At 41.2% G+C, this 20,593-nt stretch overlaps 1 protein-coding gene across 3 annotated transcripts in view; it reads right to left on the bottom strand.

Annotated features, from left to right (window-relative positions):
- The window catches only part of AMD1 (adenosylmethionine decarboxylase 1), a 22,292-nt gene extending 4,846 nt beyond the window's left edge, over window positions 1-17,446 (bottom strand). The window contains exons 1-3 of one of the 3 annotated variants that reach the window (XM_007451571.1): window positions 17,006-17,428; window positions 1,260-1,346; window positions 139-265 (exon numbers count right to left, since the gene is read on the bottom strand). In XM_007451571.1, coding sequence (XP_007451633.1) covers window positions 139-265; window positions 1,260-1,346; window positions 17,006-17,115 — 324 coding nt within the window. In that variant the 5' untranslated portion in view covers window positions 17,116-17,428. Of the gene's footprint in view, window positions 1-138; window positions 266-1,259; window positions 1,347-17,005 lie in introns of all 3 variants that reach the window. The other 2 variants (XM_007451572.1, XM_007451573.1) reach the window with 2 other exon arrangements.
- Window positions 17,447-20,593: the final 3,147 nt, after the last annotated feature.

Here is a 20,593-nt window from a genome sequence, read left to right as displayed (position 1 = left end):
CACTCTTTCTCCCCATGTTGTGAACATCCTTACCCATTAAAACTGAACAAGTATACAAATTTATTTACCAGGCACATCACCGAACCCTAACATTTATGCCCCACCCCGCAAAAGGATAAATGTTTTTTGATTACTTACTTGAATTGAGTCAAACCCACTGTAATCCCTAGCAAGTTTCAACAGGGGAACCAGTGCTTTCAGCAAGAGGGTGGTACCACATGTCTTCAAAATGAAACGTCTCTTGGAGACAAACATGCTACTCTCACTGCAGTTTAAAAAAAAGTCACAATATTATAACAATGTTTATGTACTACTGAGATGCTTAATCTATTATTGCACTGTCATTTACAATGTAAATTTTTGGCTAATAATTTTAAATGTTAAGATCTCAAGGAGGCAAATAATGTACTGTAGTATTCTTCCTCTTCTATTATATAAAAATCAGTGTAAGGTTATAGGACCCCACGGAAACAGAACTTAAATTAGGTATAAAGCATATTAGCTCATTACACAAATTCTCTTTTAGTAGTCAACTTTCCTCCTCACCTAACCTAACCTAACCTAGGACACTAAATTCATACTTTACCTCATCTTGAACTGCCCACTCTCGTGTATTTTTGTAACCATCTCATTACTTTTCATTAGATAATAAGCTATATGAGGAAATGAATGTTTGTTTTTACTCACCATTATATCCCTAGGGCCTGGCACATAATAATCATTTGATAAACATCTGTATATGCCAAGCACAAGCTTCGTAAAAAGCAGGCACCATGTTCAATACAATAGCCCCAAGGCCCATTATATTATTATTATAAGAATTCAATATAGTATCTTTGTACCTATAAAAAGATTGCATGGCTTTCTTCTCTTACATACAGCAATCCTATTTGTATGATGAAGCTAATTTTCACTTTGCCTGAAGTTCTGAGAGAAAGGCATATACTAAAAAGGAAGACCTGTATCAGGGACTGTGGGCAAAGGAACAGTGCCATTCTACCCTTCCCTCCTTCACAGACATTTCCTGCTAACCTCAGGGAGGTAGTAAAGATGGCAACCATCTTGAAGAGCTATTAGGTAAGACTTCAAAAACCTACTGCCTAGGGACATCGGAAGTAAACATTTTATTTTACACCATATTTTAAAAAATAAGATGAAAACAATTATAGAACTAAGATCCAGAAAAATGATTTGCTATTCCATGTAAAGTATGATTCAGACTGAAATTGGTTAGCCAACACTTGTTTTACAGGACTTACCTGAGTACATAAGCTTCCTGCTTGTCAGTTTTTGTCACACTTATGATTGAACATTGCACATCCTTCAAAAGTATGTCCCACTCGGATCTATTATTTAACCAAAAAGAGGATGATTAATTCATAACAGTACTCTCATAAAAATCACAAAGGTCTCAAAGGTTTCCAATGATTTAAGATCACATTTTATATTTGTTGTCACATTCTTGTTCCAGCTTCTCTTATGAATACCAACATTTAGTTTTGTTTCAAAATAACTTATATTGGGGCTTCCCTGGTGGCGCAGTGGTTGAGAGTCCGCCTGCCGATGCAGGGGACATGGGTTCGTGCCCCAGTCTGGGAAGATCCCACATGCTGCAGAGCGGCTGGGCCTGTGGGCCATGGCCGCTGAGCCTGAGCGTCCGGAGCCTGTGCTCCGCAACGGGAGGGGCCGCAACAGTGAGAGGCCCGCGTACCACACACACACACAAAAATCATATTGACATATCCACCAAATAGGATGGATACATTTTGCTATAGCATGTAAAAAACAAAAAAGCAAACCAAAACCCAGGAAATTATACTACGTATTTGCAATTTATTAAGAAAAAGACAAATGCTGGGGAGGGACAAATGGACAAAATAATGTAAATAGGCCATGTACAGAGGAAATACCAAAGGCCAATAAACCAAGGGAAAACATTACCTTTCACTAAGCGATTAAAGAAATACAAGTTAAAATGAGATACTTTTTTCCCCTATCAAATTCTGATTTTTTTGGGGGGGAGGGCACCACACAGCATGTGGGATCTTAGTTCTCCGACCAGGGATCAAACCTGTGCCCCCTGCATTGGAAGTGCAGATTCTTAACCACTGGACTGCCAGGGAAGTCCCTCAAATTCTGATTTTTAACCTTACTATATGAATTACAATTTAAAAAAGCATCATTTCCTTCACCAATTAGATTGGCAAAGAGATTTAAAAGTTTGACAGCAAAAGTAAGCTGGTACTCTCACACAGTTTTGATACTATTTTCTGCTATCAAATTGGCAGCTAATCACAATGCCCAGTGCTGTTTAAAGGTCTAGAAGCATTGTCAAAAAAACCAAAAAATGCCTTTGGCTGACAATTCAATAGTACAAGCATACCCATAAGATCTCGGGAATACTGTTACACTCTAATGGGATGACAAAATGTCCATTTCAACAAAGTTGAAATGCAGTAAGGCAGTAGACAGCAAAAAGGAAGTCATGGGCTAGTCTTAATCTACCCGATTGAGACCTAAGGTAGTGCTTCCCCTTCAGTGTGCCCTCTATAAACAGAAAGTTAACATAAAATATTCCCACAGGACAGCTTAAAATGACCAGATTAAAGGCTAGAAATATGTTTTAAGCCTCTTAATATTTGGCAACTCATTCTTGTATACCCAAGAAAATGGCACATTAAAGTTTTCTTTTCCAGTTAAGACCTTGTGAGAGAAATCCTCAACAGCACAGCCAGCACAGAAATAGGTATGCTTATTCTTTTGTATTAAAGGCAAACATAATACCAATCAATCCTGCTAGAATTCTGTGCCTGTTTCATCATTTTTCTAAAAAAAATGTTATTGGCCCAATGGGCTATTGGATGACTAGTCACAAGGCAGTAGTAATTCCTCCCACTGGTAGATTAAATTGAACATTACTCAGACCCATCTGAAAACTTAAATGATTTAGCCTTGCTAATGATTAATTACAAAGCCTATTTGCCCATAACTTTATCAAGCAACTTTTTTTTTTTATGAAGCAACTTTTAAAAAGAGCTAACAATTACTCTTTTTAAAAGGTGCTAATGATTGTTTACATAAGGAAGAAAATACATATTAGACTTGGCCATGTTTTTGCAGTTTGTTTCAAATTTTAAAAATGGTTCAATTTGGGGCTTCCCTGGTGGCGCAGTGGTTGAGAGTCCGCCTGCCGATGCAGGGGACACGGGTTCGTGCCCCGGTCCGGGAGGATCCCGCATGCCGCGGAGCGGCTGGGCCTGTGAGCCATGGCCGCTGAGCCTGCGCGTCCGGAGCCTGTGCTCTGCAACGGGGGAGGCCACGACAGTGAGAGGCCCGCGTACCGCAAAAAAAAGAAAAAAAAAAAAAAAAAGGTTCAATTTGTTGTTTAGGGAAGGAAAAACAGTTGCAATTAAGACCCAGTTCTGAGTTAACACAAATTTATAGATTGTCTTAGGTACTGTAGTAGTACCTTTCAGTTTCATATTTCTAAGATTCAAAGGTCACTAAATGTGCAAACAACATTCCAGAACCCACAGTATTTCAATTCCACAAAGAATATGCCTTCATGCAAAAAGGAATAACCAGAACTAAAGGAAAACACGAGGCTCTTATTGAAGCTATTGCTTTTCTGCTTTGTGACATTTCTTACAATTACCCCTGGGCTTGGTTTAATAAAACCTACCTCACATGACTGATAATAAATTACATAATGCATACAAAATTTACCTACTAGATAATAAGAATTCAAATACTGAATATGAAGGTAAATAATAAAAATACCCACTATGAACATTAGAAGCATTAAGTAAAATTCCAGAGCACAGGGATCTCTTTAGAGACCTAATTCAGATCTTCCAATAATGCTACTGGCTAATGTCATTACCTACTGACTTCCCACTAGAATTAAGCACTCCTGCAAATATTCTCTTCTATCCACGGGACATAACATAAATAGTGAATAGAACTGAAAAGGGGTGATTAAAGTTAACTACCCTCCCCCAGTTTTATTCAGATATAGCTGACATACAGCACTGTGTACGTTTCAGGTACCCATCATCATAGTGATTTCACTTATGTATACTGCAAAATGACTTCTGCAATAAGTTTACTGAGCTTTCATCACCTGACATAAATACAATTTTTAAAAAAAGGCATTAAAAGAAAAAAATTTTTTTCGGTGTTATGAGAACTCAGGGTTTATTCTCTTAACATTTTCTTCACATATCATACAGCAGTGTTAACTATAGGATGTTTAGACTTTTAAACGTGTTCTGTGGCTGAGCTATTTATAGTATAACAAGAACTTTTCCTCTCTTGTATAAGTTTTTTTCCTGGACTTAGAAGCTGTCTTGCTTTTTCACTTGCTTCTGTTTTCTACACACTTACCCAAATTTATCCTCAGATGTTCCCCCAAATGTCTCCTCTTTCAACGTTTCTTTTAAGTGGTTCTTGGCCAAGAATAGGGTGCTAAGACTTAGCTAGTCAGAAGTTCTATGCTTGTTTAGTGGACCTCTCTCTATCTAGGCTGTTTCACTGGGGAACTCCGTGTTTTTTTGCTGTTGTTCTTTCCTGGGTAGATCAAATTACCCAAATATTCGGTTCTCTTGCCTGGAGCATATTAAGATTTCTGGTAGGTAAAAGAGCTGATAAAGGGCTAGGGATCCCACACTCAGTATAAACTTTTTATTCTGTTTTCAGTGTAGTGACTCAACCCCTCAACTGTACCTGCTTCCCTTACTTCAGAAAGATCCCGTTTTACTCTCTCCAAAGAGTAAACTATTATCTAACCTTCAGATCTCCTGGGATCCCCCCTTCTCATCTGACACATTATATGATAAAGACACAACGAGGGACTTCCCTGGTGGTGCAGTGGTTAAGAATCTGCCTGCCAACGCAGGGGACACGGGTTTGAGCCCTGGTCCGGTAAGATCCCACATGCCTCAGAGCAACTAAGCCTGTGCGCCACAACTACTGAAGCCCTCGTGCCTAGAGCCTGTGCTCTGCAACAAGAGAAGCCACTGCAATGAGAAGCCCGCTCACTGCAATGAAGAGTAGCCCCGCAGCTCGTTGCAATTAGAGAAAGCCCGCGGGCAGCAACAAAGACCCAACGCAGCCACACACACACAAAAGACACAATGAGAAAAATAATTAAAGCAAATAAAGTGTACATTGACAGATATATAGATAACTAATTCACCCAAATCAAGCCACCTGAGAGTGAACAAGAACCTTATAATTATGCTGAGACAACAGGTGCAAACTTTGACTGTTCTGGATACTGCTGAATGCATTTCACTCTACCTAGAACCTCTGTCCCCACCTCCCTTCCTCCAGCTCAAGCCACCTCACTACCCCCACCAGATCAAGTCTGCCATTAAAATGTTTTAAAACTCAGAAGGCTTACCTAAGTGCTTTAGTTGTGTGGCTATTTTGGTATTCATGTTAATCCCACCAGAATCATTCCACGTAGTTAGGGATTGAATGTTTTACTGTTTCCACCCTCAGTGCCTAGCCCAGTTCACAGCAGGTCCTAAAATATTTGTTGCATCTGGCAATAATTTTGATTAGATCTTATAAACTTGCTAAAAAATCAAAGAGCCTTAAATTTTAAAAATCTAAACTGCTACATGATCCCATTCAGTTTTTAAAATTTGTCACCATAATAATTCAGGTATTTAGAGGGTGAGTTCTTAAAAAGAAAAAATAAAAGATTCATTTAACAGAATTATTCTGTTAATGAGCTACAGATATATCTTCCACTTGAAATGCTATCTTAACCTGCATAAATGAAGCTTAGTCATTTCACTGTCCAATATCTTAGCTGTTATAGAACCCATTCATTATAATGAACCTAGACATGAACTATTTTCTCAATTATTTTTTCTGCATCACACTCCTCCTTCTGTGAATCTGACACAGAATGTTAAAACTTTTGGTTTGTCCCACCAGGATCTGTCCATTTTCAGTCTCAATATTTTCTCTGTTGTTCACACTGGGCAATTCCTACTGATCTGTTTTCAAGTTCACTCACTCTCTGTCATCTCCATCCTACTAAATAAAGCCCATTCAGTAAACTTTTTATTCCAGTAGTTATTTTTTAGTTCCATCTTCTATTTCTCTGCTAAGACTTCTAAGTGTTCTCCTTACTTCTTATAGAAGTTCTCCTAACTTCTTATGGTTATGATAGATGCTTTTAAATTTTGATTTGCATCACCTAGAGGCTGGGGTCTATTGATTGTCTTCCTTTGAAAGAATTTCCTGGTCATTTATTTGTATGTCGAGTAATTTATGATCGCATCCTGGACATCACACTATATGATTTTACATCTCCTTTAAATCCTATGGAGCATGCTGATTTTAAAGAACTGTGTTAGGGGACTTCCCTGGTGGCGCAGTGGTTAAGAATCCACCTGCCAATGCAGGGGACATAGGTTTGATCCCTGGTCAGGGAAGATCCTGCATGCCATGGAGCAACTAAGCCCATGAACCACAACTACTGAGCCTGCGCTCTAGAGCCTGCGAGCCACAACCACTTAAGCCCGTGCGCCTAGTCCGTGCTCTGTAACAAGAGAAGCCACCAATGAGAAACCCATGCACCACAAGGAGGACCCAACACAGCCAAAAAAAAAAAAAAAAATTGTGCTAGCAGACAGGTGAAATGGTGAAGTTCAGTCTTGTTCTTATCCAACTTCTATGGGTTATGTTACGATTTCAGAGTTATGAAAGCCATTGCTATGGAATTCTGAGCTGTCCTGCATATGTGCTACCCAGTGGCCAATGTGTCAGTTTTCAAAGCCTTTGACACACTGTTTAGGGTCAGATCCACACATGAGCAGCTAAGGAGTGTTCATATAAATCATTAAGGGATCACCTTCCTCACCTCTTTCTCTCCATCATCTCCACAACAACTTCTGGCTCAAGGGGGCGGGTTGGGGGTGGGACTGGGGTGGTAGTGAAGATGGCCTGCTTCTTGGTCCTCTGGCTAGAAAGCCAATTTAGTTGCCCCACTCTACAGCAGTCTGCTACAGGACTGCCTGAGCTGTGGCAGGAAAGAATAGAAAAAAAGCAAAGCAATACAAAAATAAAAAAGGGATTTTCCTCACTCTCTCTAACCCAAAGGGGCCCCCCTTCCCTTCCCTCTCTGCATTCCAGAAAAAGACCTCTCTCAGAGCTCAGTTTGCGTGCAGTTCCAGGTTTCTGGCAGCTTTTGAGACCACCCCAGGATATACCAGAGAAAAAAAGAAACAAACTCACGGCTATTTCAGTGATATTTTGAGTTTTGGCTTCCTTCTCCAATTCACCTAACATTTACTTTTCAGAGTTCTCAGATAGCTGCTCCATGCATTCTGTCCAGGTTTTTTAGTTGCATTTAGTGAGAATAGAGTGTGCTTATTCCATCTTGATGGAACAAGAATGCTCTTGCACTCATTCATCACTGTTTATTAATAAATTCTACCACCAAACTCTTCCTCACCTAATAGAAACCTTCAAGTAGGATTTTTCAAAGTCACAGTATGAAAGGAATTGCTTTAAAACACCCTAAGCCAAACACAGCCGAACAGTCTATCAACCAAGTGATTATAAAAACACAATCTTAGGAGAATGGTTGGCTCAAAAAAATAATAAATCAAAGGGCAGGAAAGATGCAACAGAGATACAGAATTGAAGAAGTTAATACAATGCCATACATGAACACAAAGAGGAAGGAGAAAACCAAACAGCTGAGAATTTCAGCAAATTATTAATATCACATTTCTGAGGGGAAAATAAGCCTCCTTTTGTAAATAAAGCTTTTTTTGGATCCTAGCCACACCCAGGTCATGATAAATATCCCAAATAGTATGCTCTTTACAAATGACAGTTCATGGATTGAATGATCTTAGTCACTATGCCAGAAAAGTAAAACATTAATGGCATGCCGTATTTTATATTGTAAGTTTTCTTAGAGAGTCTGTGGTCTAATAAAAATACAACTGGGGTGTTAACATGGTAAAAGAGGCAATTAAAATGACAAGAGACTTCTATGTCATCTGATTCAATAACACTTGTAATGGCTAACTGAGTACTTTTTTTTTTTTGGCCACACCACATGGCTTGTGGGATCTTAGTTCCCTGACCAGGGATTGAACTGGGCAACTGCAGTGAAAGCTTCTAGTCCCAACCACTGGACTGCTAGGGAATTCCCCTGGCTACACTCTTTAATGTAAAAATTTAAGAAGTAAACCTCAGGTCAAATGGCCTTTAACAAAAGTGCAAGACTAATTGGGAAAAGAGTCTCTTGAGCAAATGGTGTTGAGAAAACTGGATCTGCACACAAAAAAATGAAATTAGATACTTACCTTACACCATATAACTCAAAATGGATTTAAACACCTAAATTAACAGACTTTCCTGGTGGTCCAGTGGCTAAGACTCCTCGCTCCCAATGCAGGGGGTTCGATCCCAGGTCAGGGAACTAGATCCCACATGCCACAACCAAGAGTTCGCATGCTGCTGCAACTAAAGATCCGACATACCGCAACGAAGATCCCCCGGTCTGCAACTAAGACCCAGTGCAGCCAAATAAATAAATAAGTGTGTGTGTGTGTGTGTGTGTGTGTGTGTGTGTGTGTGTGTGTGTATAATGTTAAACACCTATAAGAAAACATAGGGAAAAACTTTAAGACATTGGATTTGGCAAAGCTTTCTTGGATGTTACACAAAAAGCACAGGCAACAAAAGCAAAAATAGGCATATGGAACTACATAAAACTTAACTTTTATGTTTCATAGGAAAACACTCAATAGAGTGAAAAAGCAGAATTGGAAAAATATTTGCAAATCATACATCTTATAAGAGATTAATATCCAGAATAAATAAAGAACTCCAACAACAAAAACAACCCAATTTAAAAGTAGGCAAAGACTTAAATAGACAATTCTCCAAGATATACAGGTGGCCCACAAGCATGTAAAAAGATGCTCAACACCACTATTCATAAGAGAAACGCCAATCACATTCTTGATACCACCTCACACCCATTAGGATATCTGCTATTTAAAAGGAAAAATGAAAGAACAAGTGTTGGCAAGAATGTGGAGAAATTTTAACACTTATGCACTATTGGTGAAAATGTAAAATGGTGCAGCCATTATGGAAAACAGTAAGGACATTCCTCAAAAATTTAAAAATAGAATTTACCACATGATCCAGCAATTCTACTTCTGGGTATATATACAAATAATACAAAACAGGATCTGGAAGAAATATTTGCACATCCATGTTCACTGTTACTCACAATTGTCAAGAGGAGGAGGCAACCCAAATGTCCATCGGGGATTAATGGATAAAGACAATGTGGTATAATAAATAAAATGGATTATGTGGTCTTAAAGGAAATCCTATCACATGCTTCAACATGGATGAATCTAAGAATTTTATGCTAAGTGAAATACACCAGTCACAAAAGGATGAACACTGTAGGTTTACACTTAAATGAGGTAATCGATACATTCATATGAAGTATCTAAAGTAGTCAAAATCATAAAGAAAGGTGATTGCTAAGGGCTGGGGGAAGAGGGGAAGGGAAATTAGTGTTTAATGGGTAGTTTGTTTTGCAAAATGAAAAGTCCTACAGATCTGTTACACAACAATGTAAACACACTGAATACTGCTTAACTGTACACTTTGTTAGACTTTTTAAAACATCAATTAAAAGAAGTAAATGATGGAGGGAACAGAAGAATGCTGCAAGCAGGTGGAAGAAACCCTTTAGAGCAGAGTTACATTTCACTCTTATCACTCAGATTCTACCCATAGATACTGTAGGTCAGATACTCTGCAGATGGTGCCTGGAAACCTGCATTTACTTAAAAGGCCTCCATGTGATTAGATTCCTCTAATGGTTTTCTTCCTTTAAGCAAAAATCACTGGTTTCAGGACTATCAAGTAATTTACCCAAAAAGCCACCCAACTGAACTATTTGAAGCTTCCCTGAACTGTTACCTTAGCAGATAGCTTGACTTATCTGTTTCAGAGACTCTCCTTATCACATTACATTCAGGCCTCAACACCATACCCAAGGTACTAGTAATAGTAGTCTGAGTCAAACCCATCCTAGAACATGAGATTATTCTTTAGCAACATCTAGACTGACCAGAATTTAATTCAGATTATCCAGAGAAATAAGCTTTTATCTTTTGTTCAAAGAAATCAACCCAGAATGCACTGTTAATTATAATCAGAGTACTAAATTCTCCATCTCAAACTTTACCTAAAAATTAAATGAGTATAATTACTGCTACTTTCATTTGATTATTACTTTCAATGTGTACCTCTCAAAGAAAGGTGGTTTAACATTTTTTTTTGCGGTACGCGGGCCTCTCACTGCTGTGGCCTCTCCCATTGCAGAGCATAGGCTCTGGATGCGCAGGGTCAGCGGCCATGACTCACAGGCCCAGACTGTGGGATCCTCCCGGACCCGGGCACGAACCCGTGTCCCCTGCATCAGCAGGCGGACTCTCAACCACTGTGCCACCAGGGAAGCCCAGAAAGGTGGTTTAAAGATAGCAGTTCAAACTTTTCTGAAACTGCTGTGAGGAGTGTAATAAGAAGCTTAACTCAATAAGAAGTTTTCACTCCGAAACATTTACGCTATAAGGTTTTTTGGCAATGGGTTGTAAATTCCTTAAATGTAAATTATTGATATTGCAATATGGTGCAGTAATTTAGTCAAGTAAGGCATGAATTCTGGGAAAGTTAATGCTGAGGTGTAATTTACTATTTTTGCAACTGCCCCCAGTCCTTACTGAAGATTTTATTTTAGCTTACAAATTTGAGTGAAGGAAAAAGAAAGAATAGCAGAACATGCCACTAGTCCTAAATGTCTTTTCCAATATTAAAATTATAGATGGTAGTTTTCATCTAACCTTCCCACAATTAGTAACACCTCTAACACCTCTAACCTTCCTACAATTAGTAAAATATTCTCTTCACCTCCATCCACTACAATTTCCCATGTGAACCTACCTCATTACTAAGAATATATAGCTCAGGTCTGAGATGAATTCTAAAGCAAAAAGGAAAGCCAATTTTAGAGTCCTGAAAGATCAGATTAAACTATCTTTCCTCACCAAAATTTCTTATTTTCTAACATACTTCCTCCCCATAGCTGCCATTTCTTATAAAAAGGCTTTTGTTTGGTCCAGGATTTTAGTCCGGCAATTCTAAGACATTATGGAAATAGACATAAATGGTCTATTTCCATTCAACATCATTTGAAATCTGAAAAATTCAGTAGAGAAAACTGCAGGTTAAACCTAATTACTACTCCCTCTTTTTATATTTCAACTTTAATTACTGTGTGAAATAAGTCAGTTTTAGAACACATCATCTGTTCCTTATTCATTTGGATGTCTGGACTACTGCTTTTCTCCAACATATTGTTAACCAGTATTATTTAACCCAAGCCATACCAGAAAATATTTTCTTTCTTAAAAAAATAAAACAAAATCTATATAATGTGCCCCTTTTGTCTCCCTTGAGAAATTAGTAAAAAAAAAAAAAAAAGATTCTCAGTATTATGTCATTTGATCAGATTACACTGAAGGTAAATGCTACAATTCTACTAAATGGCCTACAGGAAGAGTGGGAAATGTTTAACAGAAAGTGGGTTCCAGGGAATTAACTCCCTGGCAGTCCAGTGGTTAGGACTACACTCTCTCACTGCCAATGGCACGGGTTCCATCCCTGGTTGGGGAACTAAGAACCCACAAGCTGCGCAGTGCTGCCACTCGCCCCCCCCCCCAAAAAAAAGAGAGTGGGTTCCAGCTTGACTTGGAGTTAAAGCTTGGAAAGATGGGCCAACTTTGCTTCATGTGCTTTCTATTCCCTCATACCATATTAAAAAATCAATTCCAGATGGATTGCAGATCTAAATATGAAAAGTAAAACAATGTTTAGAGGGAAAAAATAACATCTTTGTTACCTCAGGATGAGCAAAGATATCTTAAATAGGACACAAAACCACTAACATTAAAGGTGAAAACAGTGATAAATGGGACTACATTAAAATTATGAACTTTTGTTTCTAAATCTATCATTAATAAAATGAAAAAGGAAACCAGAGGGTATAAAATATTTGTAATACACATACTGGACAGATAATTCATCCATAATATATAAAGAACTCCTGCAAACTGAAAAATCATCCCAAAAGAAAAACAGGCTGACTTGAACAAGCATTTCACAAAAGATAGCCAAATGGTGAATAAAGATATGAAAGGATGCTCAACTCCATTAGTCTGAAGGGAAATACATAGACCACTATATACCCACAATAACTAAAATTAAAAAAACAATACAGGTGTTGGATGAAGATATAGAGCAACCAGCACCCTTATGCTGACTATATGCACACCCTATGACTTAGCAATTCCATTCCTAGGTATGTGTATATTTAACAGGAAAGCATACATATTGCTCACTAAAAGACACTTACACTAGTGTTCATAGCCATATATTTGTATTAGCAAACTGGAAATCACTCAAATACCCATGTTAACAATAGATTTGATAAACTGTGGCATATGGACACAAAATACAACATTGAGAATGAACTAAAAAACCTCAAACAATGCTGACCAAAGGAGGCATAACGCATACTAAACTCATCTATGGTGTGTTAGAAATCAGGATAGTGGTTCCCTTAGGTGGAGAGGGGAATAGGTTATAACTGGAAGGAGGTACAGGGGGATTTCTGGCTAGTTACATTCCTCAGATTTGAGCGCTGGTTACATGAATGTGATCAATTTGTGAAAATCAGAGATGTACTTATGAGTATTTATTTATTTAGGCTGTGCCGGGTCTCAGTTGAGGCACTTGGCATCTTCATTTCGGCGTGCGGGGTCTTTTCGCTGCAGTTCCTCAACCAGGGACTGAACTTGGGCCCTCTGCATTGGAAGCATGTACTCTTACCCACTGGACCACCAGAGAAGCCCATGATTCTCTTAACTTTTGTGTTGTGCTTCAATAAAAAGCTCAAAAAACCCAAAATATCTGTATTCAGAAGATATGCTGTTTTACTATTAGTCAGATTTTTCAAATCATATTGTTTTATTTTGGCAGATTACCACTTTCTCCAGCTCTGCTGGAATATTTCCTTCAAAATGGCCCTATGGTTTGTTTTTTCTCTTGGTTCATGTCTGTGGAATAATTTTCATGTCACAAATTCTTCAAACCCCACACTGCTTCCAATTAAGTATTTTTTTGGATTCTTATACCTGATGATAGCAGAATCTTTTCTATAAAACTATTTCAGCAGCTTTTAAATTCTCCAAATTCATCGCTGTTACTGTACAAAGAATTTGGGGACATATAGTACTCTAAACTTCAAATTCATTTTAATCTTTTCATTTACATTAAATCTACAAGATTCTTGACATACACGTATACCTGGGAAACTATCACAAAACACTGACCGCATGCATCACCCCTAAAAGGTCCCTCATGCCTCTCCATAATCCACCCTTCCCCCTTAACTCCATCCCCAGGCAACCACTGATCTGCCTGTCAGATTCTTATGAATTTTCTGGTTTTATAGACATGAAATCTTACAGTATAGTACTTCTTGTGAGGCTTATTATTTTTTCTCCAGCACAATTATTTGTTGCATGTATCAATAACAGTTCATCTCTCTTTTTTTATTACTGAGTAGTATTCTATCATATGAATAATCATAATTTGTTTATCTATTTGCTTGTTAATAGAGACCTGTTTCCAGTTTGGGGGCTATTGAAAAATAAAGCTGTTATGAATACATTCATGTAAAAGTAAAAGTCTTTGTATGGACACATTTCCTGTTCACTTGGACAGATACATGAGTGGACTAGACTGGTTGGATCATATGACAGATGTATTAACTTATTAAGAAACTGCCAAACCATTTTCCAAAGTGGATATACTGTTTTCCATTCCCATCTGCAGTGCATGAAAATTCTGATTCCTTCACAGCTTGTCAGGGGTCTGATATCAAAATTCTGTTAACTATTAGAATGTATGAAGAAGGTTGGAATTATTTCTTCCTTGAATGTTAGAACACTCCAGTAAAACCATCTGGGCCTAGATTTATATTCATGGGATGATTAATGATTAATTCAATTCATGCAATGGTAATAGGACTATTAAGATTTTCTGTTTCTTCTTGCATCAGTGTGGAAAAGTATTTTTCTAGGAATTTTCCCATAATATCCTTGTTATCTTTTAATCGATAGTGATGCCCTCTTAGGACATCTTAACCCTTTCCATAACCTTAAGTTTTATAAACAGTGTAGTTAAGCTGTTAACTTTATTCCAGTCTGTTAGTTAATGTCTTTTGACTATGACTTTTGTCTTTTTGCATTTTGGCAGTATTACTGAGGTTGGAGATGTGAGGTAAGGACAAGGAAGGATTTTCTGGCTTCCAAACTTTTGTATCATTAAAAAAAGAACAAAGCTACTAAAGACTGATTATTCCGTGGAAGAATTAAGGTTTAACTTCCTTAAGCAATCCAAAACTCACCATCTCCTCTACTTGAATAAAAATACATCAACTTGGTAGAGCACCCTTTAATGCTCAGTATCTGATATGCTTTCTCCTCCAGCCTGGTTTGCTTAAAGAAAGGAAAAGAAAACAAGATTCTGTCCTTAAGGGCAAAGAATCAAATATAAAGATGTTAACACTTACGGTTACTATTTGTCAGTCAGTTTTTAAGTACTATATATGTATTAACCCACTTAATCCTCACAATTACCCTATGAGGTAGGTACCATTATTTTCTCCATTTTAGAGACATGTAAATATCAAACAGCTAGCTATCAGATGATATTTGAATTCAAATCTAGACATGCACGAACCATCTCATTATGCATTACTCTTCTGGATGACTGATAACTCTTCTGTGGACTCTTTGGGGTCTGCACCCCACCTCCTCAGAGACCAGAAGCCAGTGATTTTCTCTGGCCAGTCCATTGATTTTAGGTGATGTATCAAGCATGTATTGTTTTTCAGGTACTTAACTGAACATCCTGTCCTTGAAGGTATAACTTTTGCCATCATTTTAAGATCCACACTGAAGCAGTAAAACAATTTCAGCTGAATAAAGTACAAAAGCAGTTCTCAAACATTTAAAGAAAGCAAGTTGCCCATTTATAAGCCTTTCTCCTCCTTGATTCAGGGAACTCTTAACCAAAAAAGCCCAAGCTTAAATTCTGGCACTTTTTGCCCAAGAACTCGGGGAGGAAACACTCCTTTCCCTTTATTAAGAACGTGTGCTTACAAATAAAGCTTCAACCCATTTAAAGAGCCAGAGCAGAAAATTTTGTTATTCATTTTATAAGACTGTTCTTACTCATTAGTTCTTCCTGACAACATTTTCTAGATAATCCCATCACAATCGTTTAACCAAAACCAGGGAGCTTTCCCATCTGTGAAATGGAGGAAATACTAAGCTTCCCCATATTTTGTAAGTAACTGCTTCCTATAAACATAAAGTGCTTAGAGTAAACGGATATATTAAGACATTTTTAAGTGTCGCACAAAGCTTGAAAAATGAAACCGGTCACACTTTAGCTAACGCGACGCTCGTCTACAGGAGATTCCTTCAACATAGATCGCCTTAAACACTTTAGCTAACGCGGCGCTCTTCTACAGGAGATTCCTTCAACATAGATCGCCTTAAAGTCCCGGCAGCACGTGTCCGCCTGGATTCCCTTCTCCAGTTGCTTTTTGTCAGAGAAGGCGGCGAGCGCAGCCAACATTCCTGAAACGCCCATTGGCCCACACCCCGGGGCCAGGCTCCCGGTCGGGCCAACGAGCTCATTGGTCGTAGCCTCTCAATGAAGCGGCCGCGCCGGCTCCGCCGCCGCCGCACGGCCACTCTAGCTAGCTGCACTTGTGCGCGGAGAAGCCTAGAAAGCCGAGGGGTGCTTAGCGAGCCCAGCCGGGGGGAGCCGGCCCAGCCACCCCAGGGGTCGCCTGCGCCCTCGTCTGCGATTGGATCAAGGCCACTACAAGACCTCTCCTTTTCTGCGCGATCGCCCAGCTCTCTCGCGTGACTGCCCGGGGTGGGAGGCTGGGGCCCCAGATTCCTTTGCTGGATTAGGCATTAAAGGTATTATGTCCGACCTCGGACGGGCCTCTAGCCCGTGAATATAGGCAAGCCTCACTCTAGCCCGCACCTCGCCCGGACCCCGCCGACTCGGTAACAGGTTACACAACCCAAGGTCAAGAGAGTCGGGAGCAAGCCTCGGTGGGCTCCCCGAGCCGCCCCAAAAAGGCTTTGCTGCAGAGCACGTTAGGGCGGCGGTGGGGCCCAGCCACTGCGACACAGCTGCTCCCGCCCAATCCCCGCCGCTCGGGCGCCACATGCTGCCAGCGCCGACCACGGGCGGGAGGCCTGCTCGTCAGCCCCTCGGCCCGGCCCCGGGTGGGCCCCCTCCTCCCGCAGCACGCGGAGAGAACGAGTCGGACTCCTGTCCCGCTCCCTCCCTCCTCCATTCCCGAGGCAGACACGCCCGAATTAGCGCCTGACTAAGCCCGCCGAGCCACACCTGCTGGGAGGGAGCCCGCGCGGCCCCCACCCCTGTGCACCTCACCCGGGGCCCCGAACCGCCAACTCCCGCGGAGGGGGAGGTAAGTTGGGAGGCGAGGGCCGCCAAACCACCCCGAGCGTCGCCGCCCGCTGCCCCGCACGCCGCGCGGGGGACGTTACCTGAGCACGCGGCGGCGCCGGCCTTCTCCCCTCCCCCCGGGCAGCGCCCGGCCCTGCAACGGTGGCGGGAGAAGCCGGCTCGGGCCGCGCGTGGACCTGGCCGCTCCCGCCAGCGCCGGGGCCGCCCTCCACGGCCGCCCAAACGACCCCCGCCCGCGAACCTGCCCTCACCTGAAGGCTGCGGGAAGCCAGCCCCCGCCCCCCCAGCCTGGGGCGGGTGCCTCCCAGGCGGCGACAGCCCCCAGACCCGACTGTGGGCGAGAGCCCCGAGCACCCACCTTGGGATGGTGCGAAGATCCCCAGATCCTTGGTTTGCGTCGGGTTGCTGCCTGGAGAACCAAACCTCCAGCAGCTTCTCGGTTCCTTCGAAAAAATGTGCAGCTTCCATCACCGTGAGACTAGCGAACAACCAACAACCACAGAAAATCAACTAAATTAAATCTCTTCTCCCGCCGCTGCCGCCGCCGCTGCGGATTGTTCCAGCTGTGTTACTAAAGTTCAGGTTCCTTTTTTGCTATAATTTTATATTAACTTTTTTTAAAAAAGGGTTAATAAAATTTTCCCGGCTTTTTTTTTTGTGTGTGTGTGTGAGCGAAAGTTGAACGTGAGTCTGTTGGAAATAGAGGCAGATACAGCTCAGTCTCTTGTAGTCCGCTGTTTCCCCGTTAGAGAGAGTAGAGCGAGCGCTAGCTAATGTCGCCGGCCATACTGTGGGAGCGAGGCCGCTGCGTGAGCACCGAAATTATATACCCCGTCTACCCGAAAAGCCAGGAAGTGACGCAGAGTCCCGCCCCTGCGGCTCATTGCTCCAGCCTCCTGTCAATCACCAACCACCCAGTTGCGGCTGGCTGGCCGCCCGCCTGCGAGGAGCGCGGGGAGCTGGCTCCCTCGCTGCGGTGCGGTTTCGGCCTGGCAGCTGGGCGGGAGACGGCGGTCTGTTGTTCGGCTGGGGACTACAAACCTGGGGTCAAATGCGGAGTGGGTGGGAGAGCGGAGACGGAGTGAGAAAAGGCTGTGTAACGCTGCGTAAAACAACTGGTTATCGGGGAACACGGGTGGGTCCTCTGGAGGGTTGGCGGGGTTCGGCGGGGGCGGTGGCCGCTGCTGGGCTGGCGTGGGTGTTTTGATCCTGTGCACTTCGTCGCGATTGTCGAGGTACTCGGCCATTCTCTCAAGTAATCTTCCCCAAGGCGAACGAAGCCAGGCATTAAAACTCCACATTGGTCGTGACGCACATGTTGCCAAGGGTCGGATTAGAAGGCGCTTTAATGCTGCTCTCGCTTTAGCTGATGTGCGAATGAACGTAGTTCTCGACCGGTTTACACAATAGCCAGAAGCGTTGTCTCCCTATTCAAAAAGGGAGAAGCAACGTGGCGCCCAGCCTCGAAGGGCTCCGGCTCTACCTACCTGCCAGCATGTGGCTCGCCAAGCCTCCGAGTTGGTCCAGCGCAGTAGCTGCCGTGAAGCACTGGCAACTCCGCGCTCAATTAGCTCAACTGGTGGGACTTTATTCTGCAAAACTGCTTCTAGAACCTGATTTATTAAGTGTAATTTGAAAGTGGGACATAAAGGGGTAGGAGGGAAATGGGGTTATTTTGGGATTGTATGAAATCATCTGTGTGAGACTTGAAAATTGTGAAGCACTATAGAATTTAAAGACTCCTTCATTCAATAAAAATGAACCAAAAATAAATATAATCTGAAATTGTTTGCAGGGAAATGAACGTAACAGGGATTCAGAGCTATCACTAGTCGTGATTTAGAGTCATGAATCTGTAATTTCAGTAATCAAGTAAACTGTAAAAGTTGTCGAGTCGTAGTCAAACAGTTTAACCTGAGGTGGCAAAATTGTGGTAACAAAGTTGTGACTTTTACTCAGAAATATGGGAGAAAAATACCAACCTGACGTAAAAATCAGCACTGTCACAAGACAAAAGACCTTTCCTTATCCTCCTTAGAGAAAGACTTACCTCAACTACAAGTGAAATATGACAATGTTGTAAGCGTCAAGTGCTTTGAGTTTGTGCTCTAGATTCCCTGCAGGATATTAGTTGTCTTTACAGGAGCATGAATTTGTTCGCATTTCTATGTCAAACCTGTTGAAAGAAGCTATGTTGTGCACTAGGTACATGTGCTACTCTTGCCTTGTTTTTAAAAGCACCCAACTCAAACTGGGGATTGGGACAAAAAATAATGAATGTTGCTTATTTTATTATAATAATAATTCAAAGAGAATGCGGTGGTTACACTTGGAATAAAGATAAAAGGAGTATTTATGTGTTTTACAAGCTATTCAATTATTTGATAGTTGCTTACTGAAATGAAGAATAAGTCGACTAAACCACCTCAAACACTAATTTTGGTATAAACATAATTTGGCTTGTAATTGCTTGTAATTAGTTGCTTTTCAATTACTGTTATGCTTTTTCCCAATGCAATTTAAGTGAATATAAAAGTGCCGAGAATCTTGGCAAGGTAAGTCCTTGTTAATTTGATATAAGTTTTTTTTTTTTTTTTGGCCATGCCTTGCAGCGTGTGAGATCTTAGTTCCACTGGACCACTAGGGAAGTTCCTAGGATAATTTAAATGGTGTCTGCCAACTGGACTGATCCTTTGTAAAATATATTATTTTTCTTAAGGATTATTACTATCTTGAAGCTCAAAGTCTCTTGTACTAAGTTGGTCAGTTAATCTTATTTAAATATTTCACTGGACTTAATATGTCCAAAACATATCTGTCACTCCTTTATCATCTGCCCTGTTTTTATCACTGATGATTTTTCCCACTTTACGAGTTTAAAAAAGAAATTCTTATTGAACATTTTTTGCTTTGCAGAAAAAGGATTGCCTAAAGGACTTAAAGGATTCCCATCCCCTAGACCTTCTTAAGACACCTCTAACTGTACCCCTCAGCCCTCATTCTCTTCAGTAATCCTTCCTATTGAAATCTTACCAAATTTAAAAAAATCCTTACTTGACCCCACTTCTGCCTTCAGCTAGCACCCAATTTTTCTGCTCTCCTTCAACAGCAAAACTCCCTAAAAGACATGTCTATACTTTTGGTCTTCACCTCCTCATCTCTTCCTCACCCTTGAAATGGATATTTCTCAAGGCCCACATCTTGTCAAAGCCAGTGGTTCAAAGAATGATGTCAGTCCTATATTAACTGTCTTTCAATAACTGTTAACAATTAACTACACCTTCTTGAAACAATTCTCCAGGCTTTTGTGACACCTCTCTTTTTTGGTTTTCCTTTGACATCTATATATTCTATCCAACACTGCAGTGCCCTTGGCTTCTCCTCCGCCCTCTTCTCTGTGTGCACTTTCTCCCTGAGTGACCTACTTCGTCCAGTCCATGGCTTTATAACACATCCATATACTGGTGACTTTCAAATCTATATCTCCAACCCAGACATCTCCTTTGAATTCCAGACCTTTGGGACACTTGCCTACCTGACATTTCAGATTGTATGTCTAATAAGCATATTGAAGCTAAAGTGGCTAGGAGAGCTATTCCTTTTCACAGCAAAACTTGCCCCCTCCCCACAAAAACAAAAACAAAAACAATCCAGCTGTCCTCAATTCAAGCTCCCTGGCTGACCTCTCTGTTCTGCTCTTGCATCCTTATGGTCCATCCTTCACGTAGCAACTATCTCATTAAATAGCAGTTGCTCGGGCTTCCCTGGTGGCGCAGTGGTTGAGAGTCCGCCTGCCGATGCAGGGGACACGGGTTCATGCCCTGGTCCCGGAAGATTCCCACATGCCGCGGAGCGGCTGGGCCCGTGAGCCATGGCCACTGAGCCTGCGCGTCTGGAGCCTGTGCTCCGCAACGGAAGAGGCCACAACAGTGAGAGGCCCGCGTAC

This window comes from Lipotes vexillifer, unplaced genomic scaffold (assembly GCF_000442215.2).
Source record: "Lipotes vexillifer unplaced genomic scaffold, Lipotes_vexillifer_v1.1 scaffold721, whole genome shotgun sequence".
Taxonomy (NCBI): Eukaryota; Metazoa; Chordata; class Mammalia; order Artiodactyla; family Lipotidae; genus Lipotes; species Lipotes vexillifer.
Note: the sequence above shows the minus strand (reverse complement) of the source record. Positions and strands in the feature narration are given on the sequence as shown.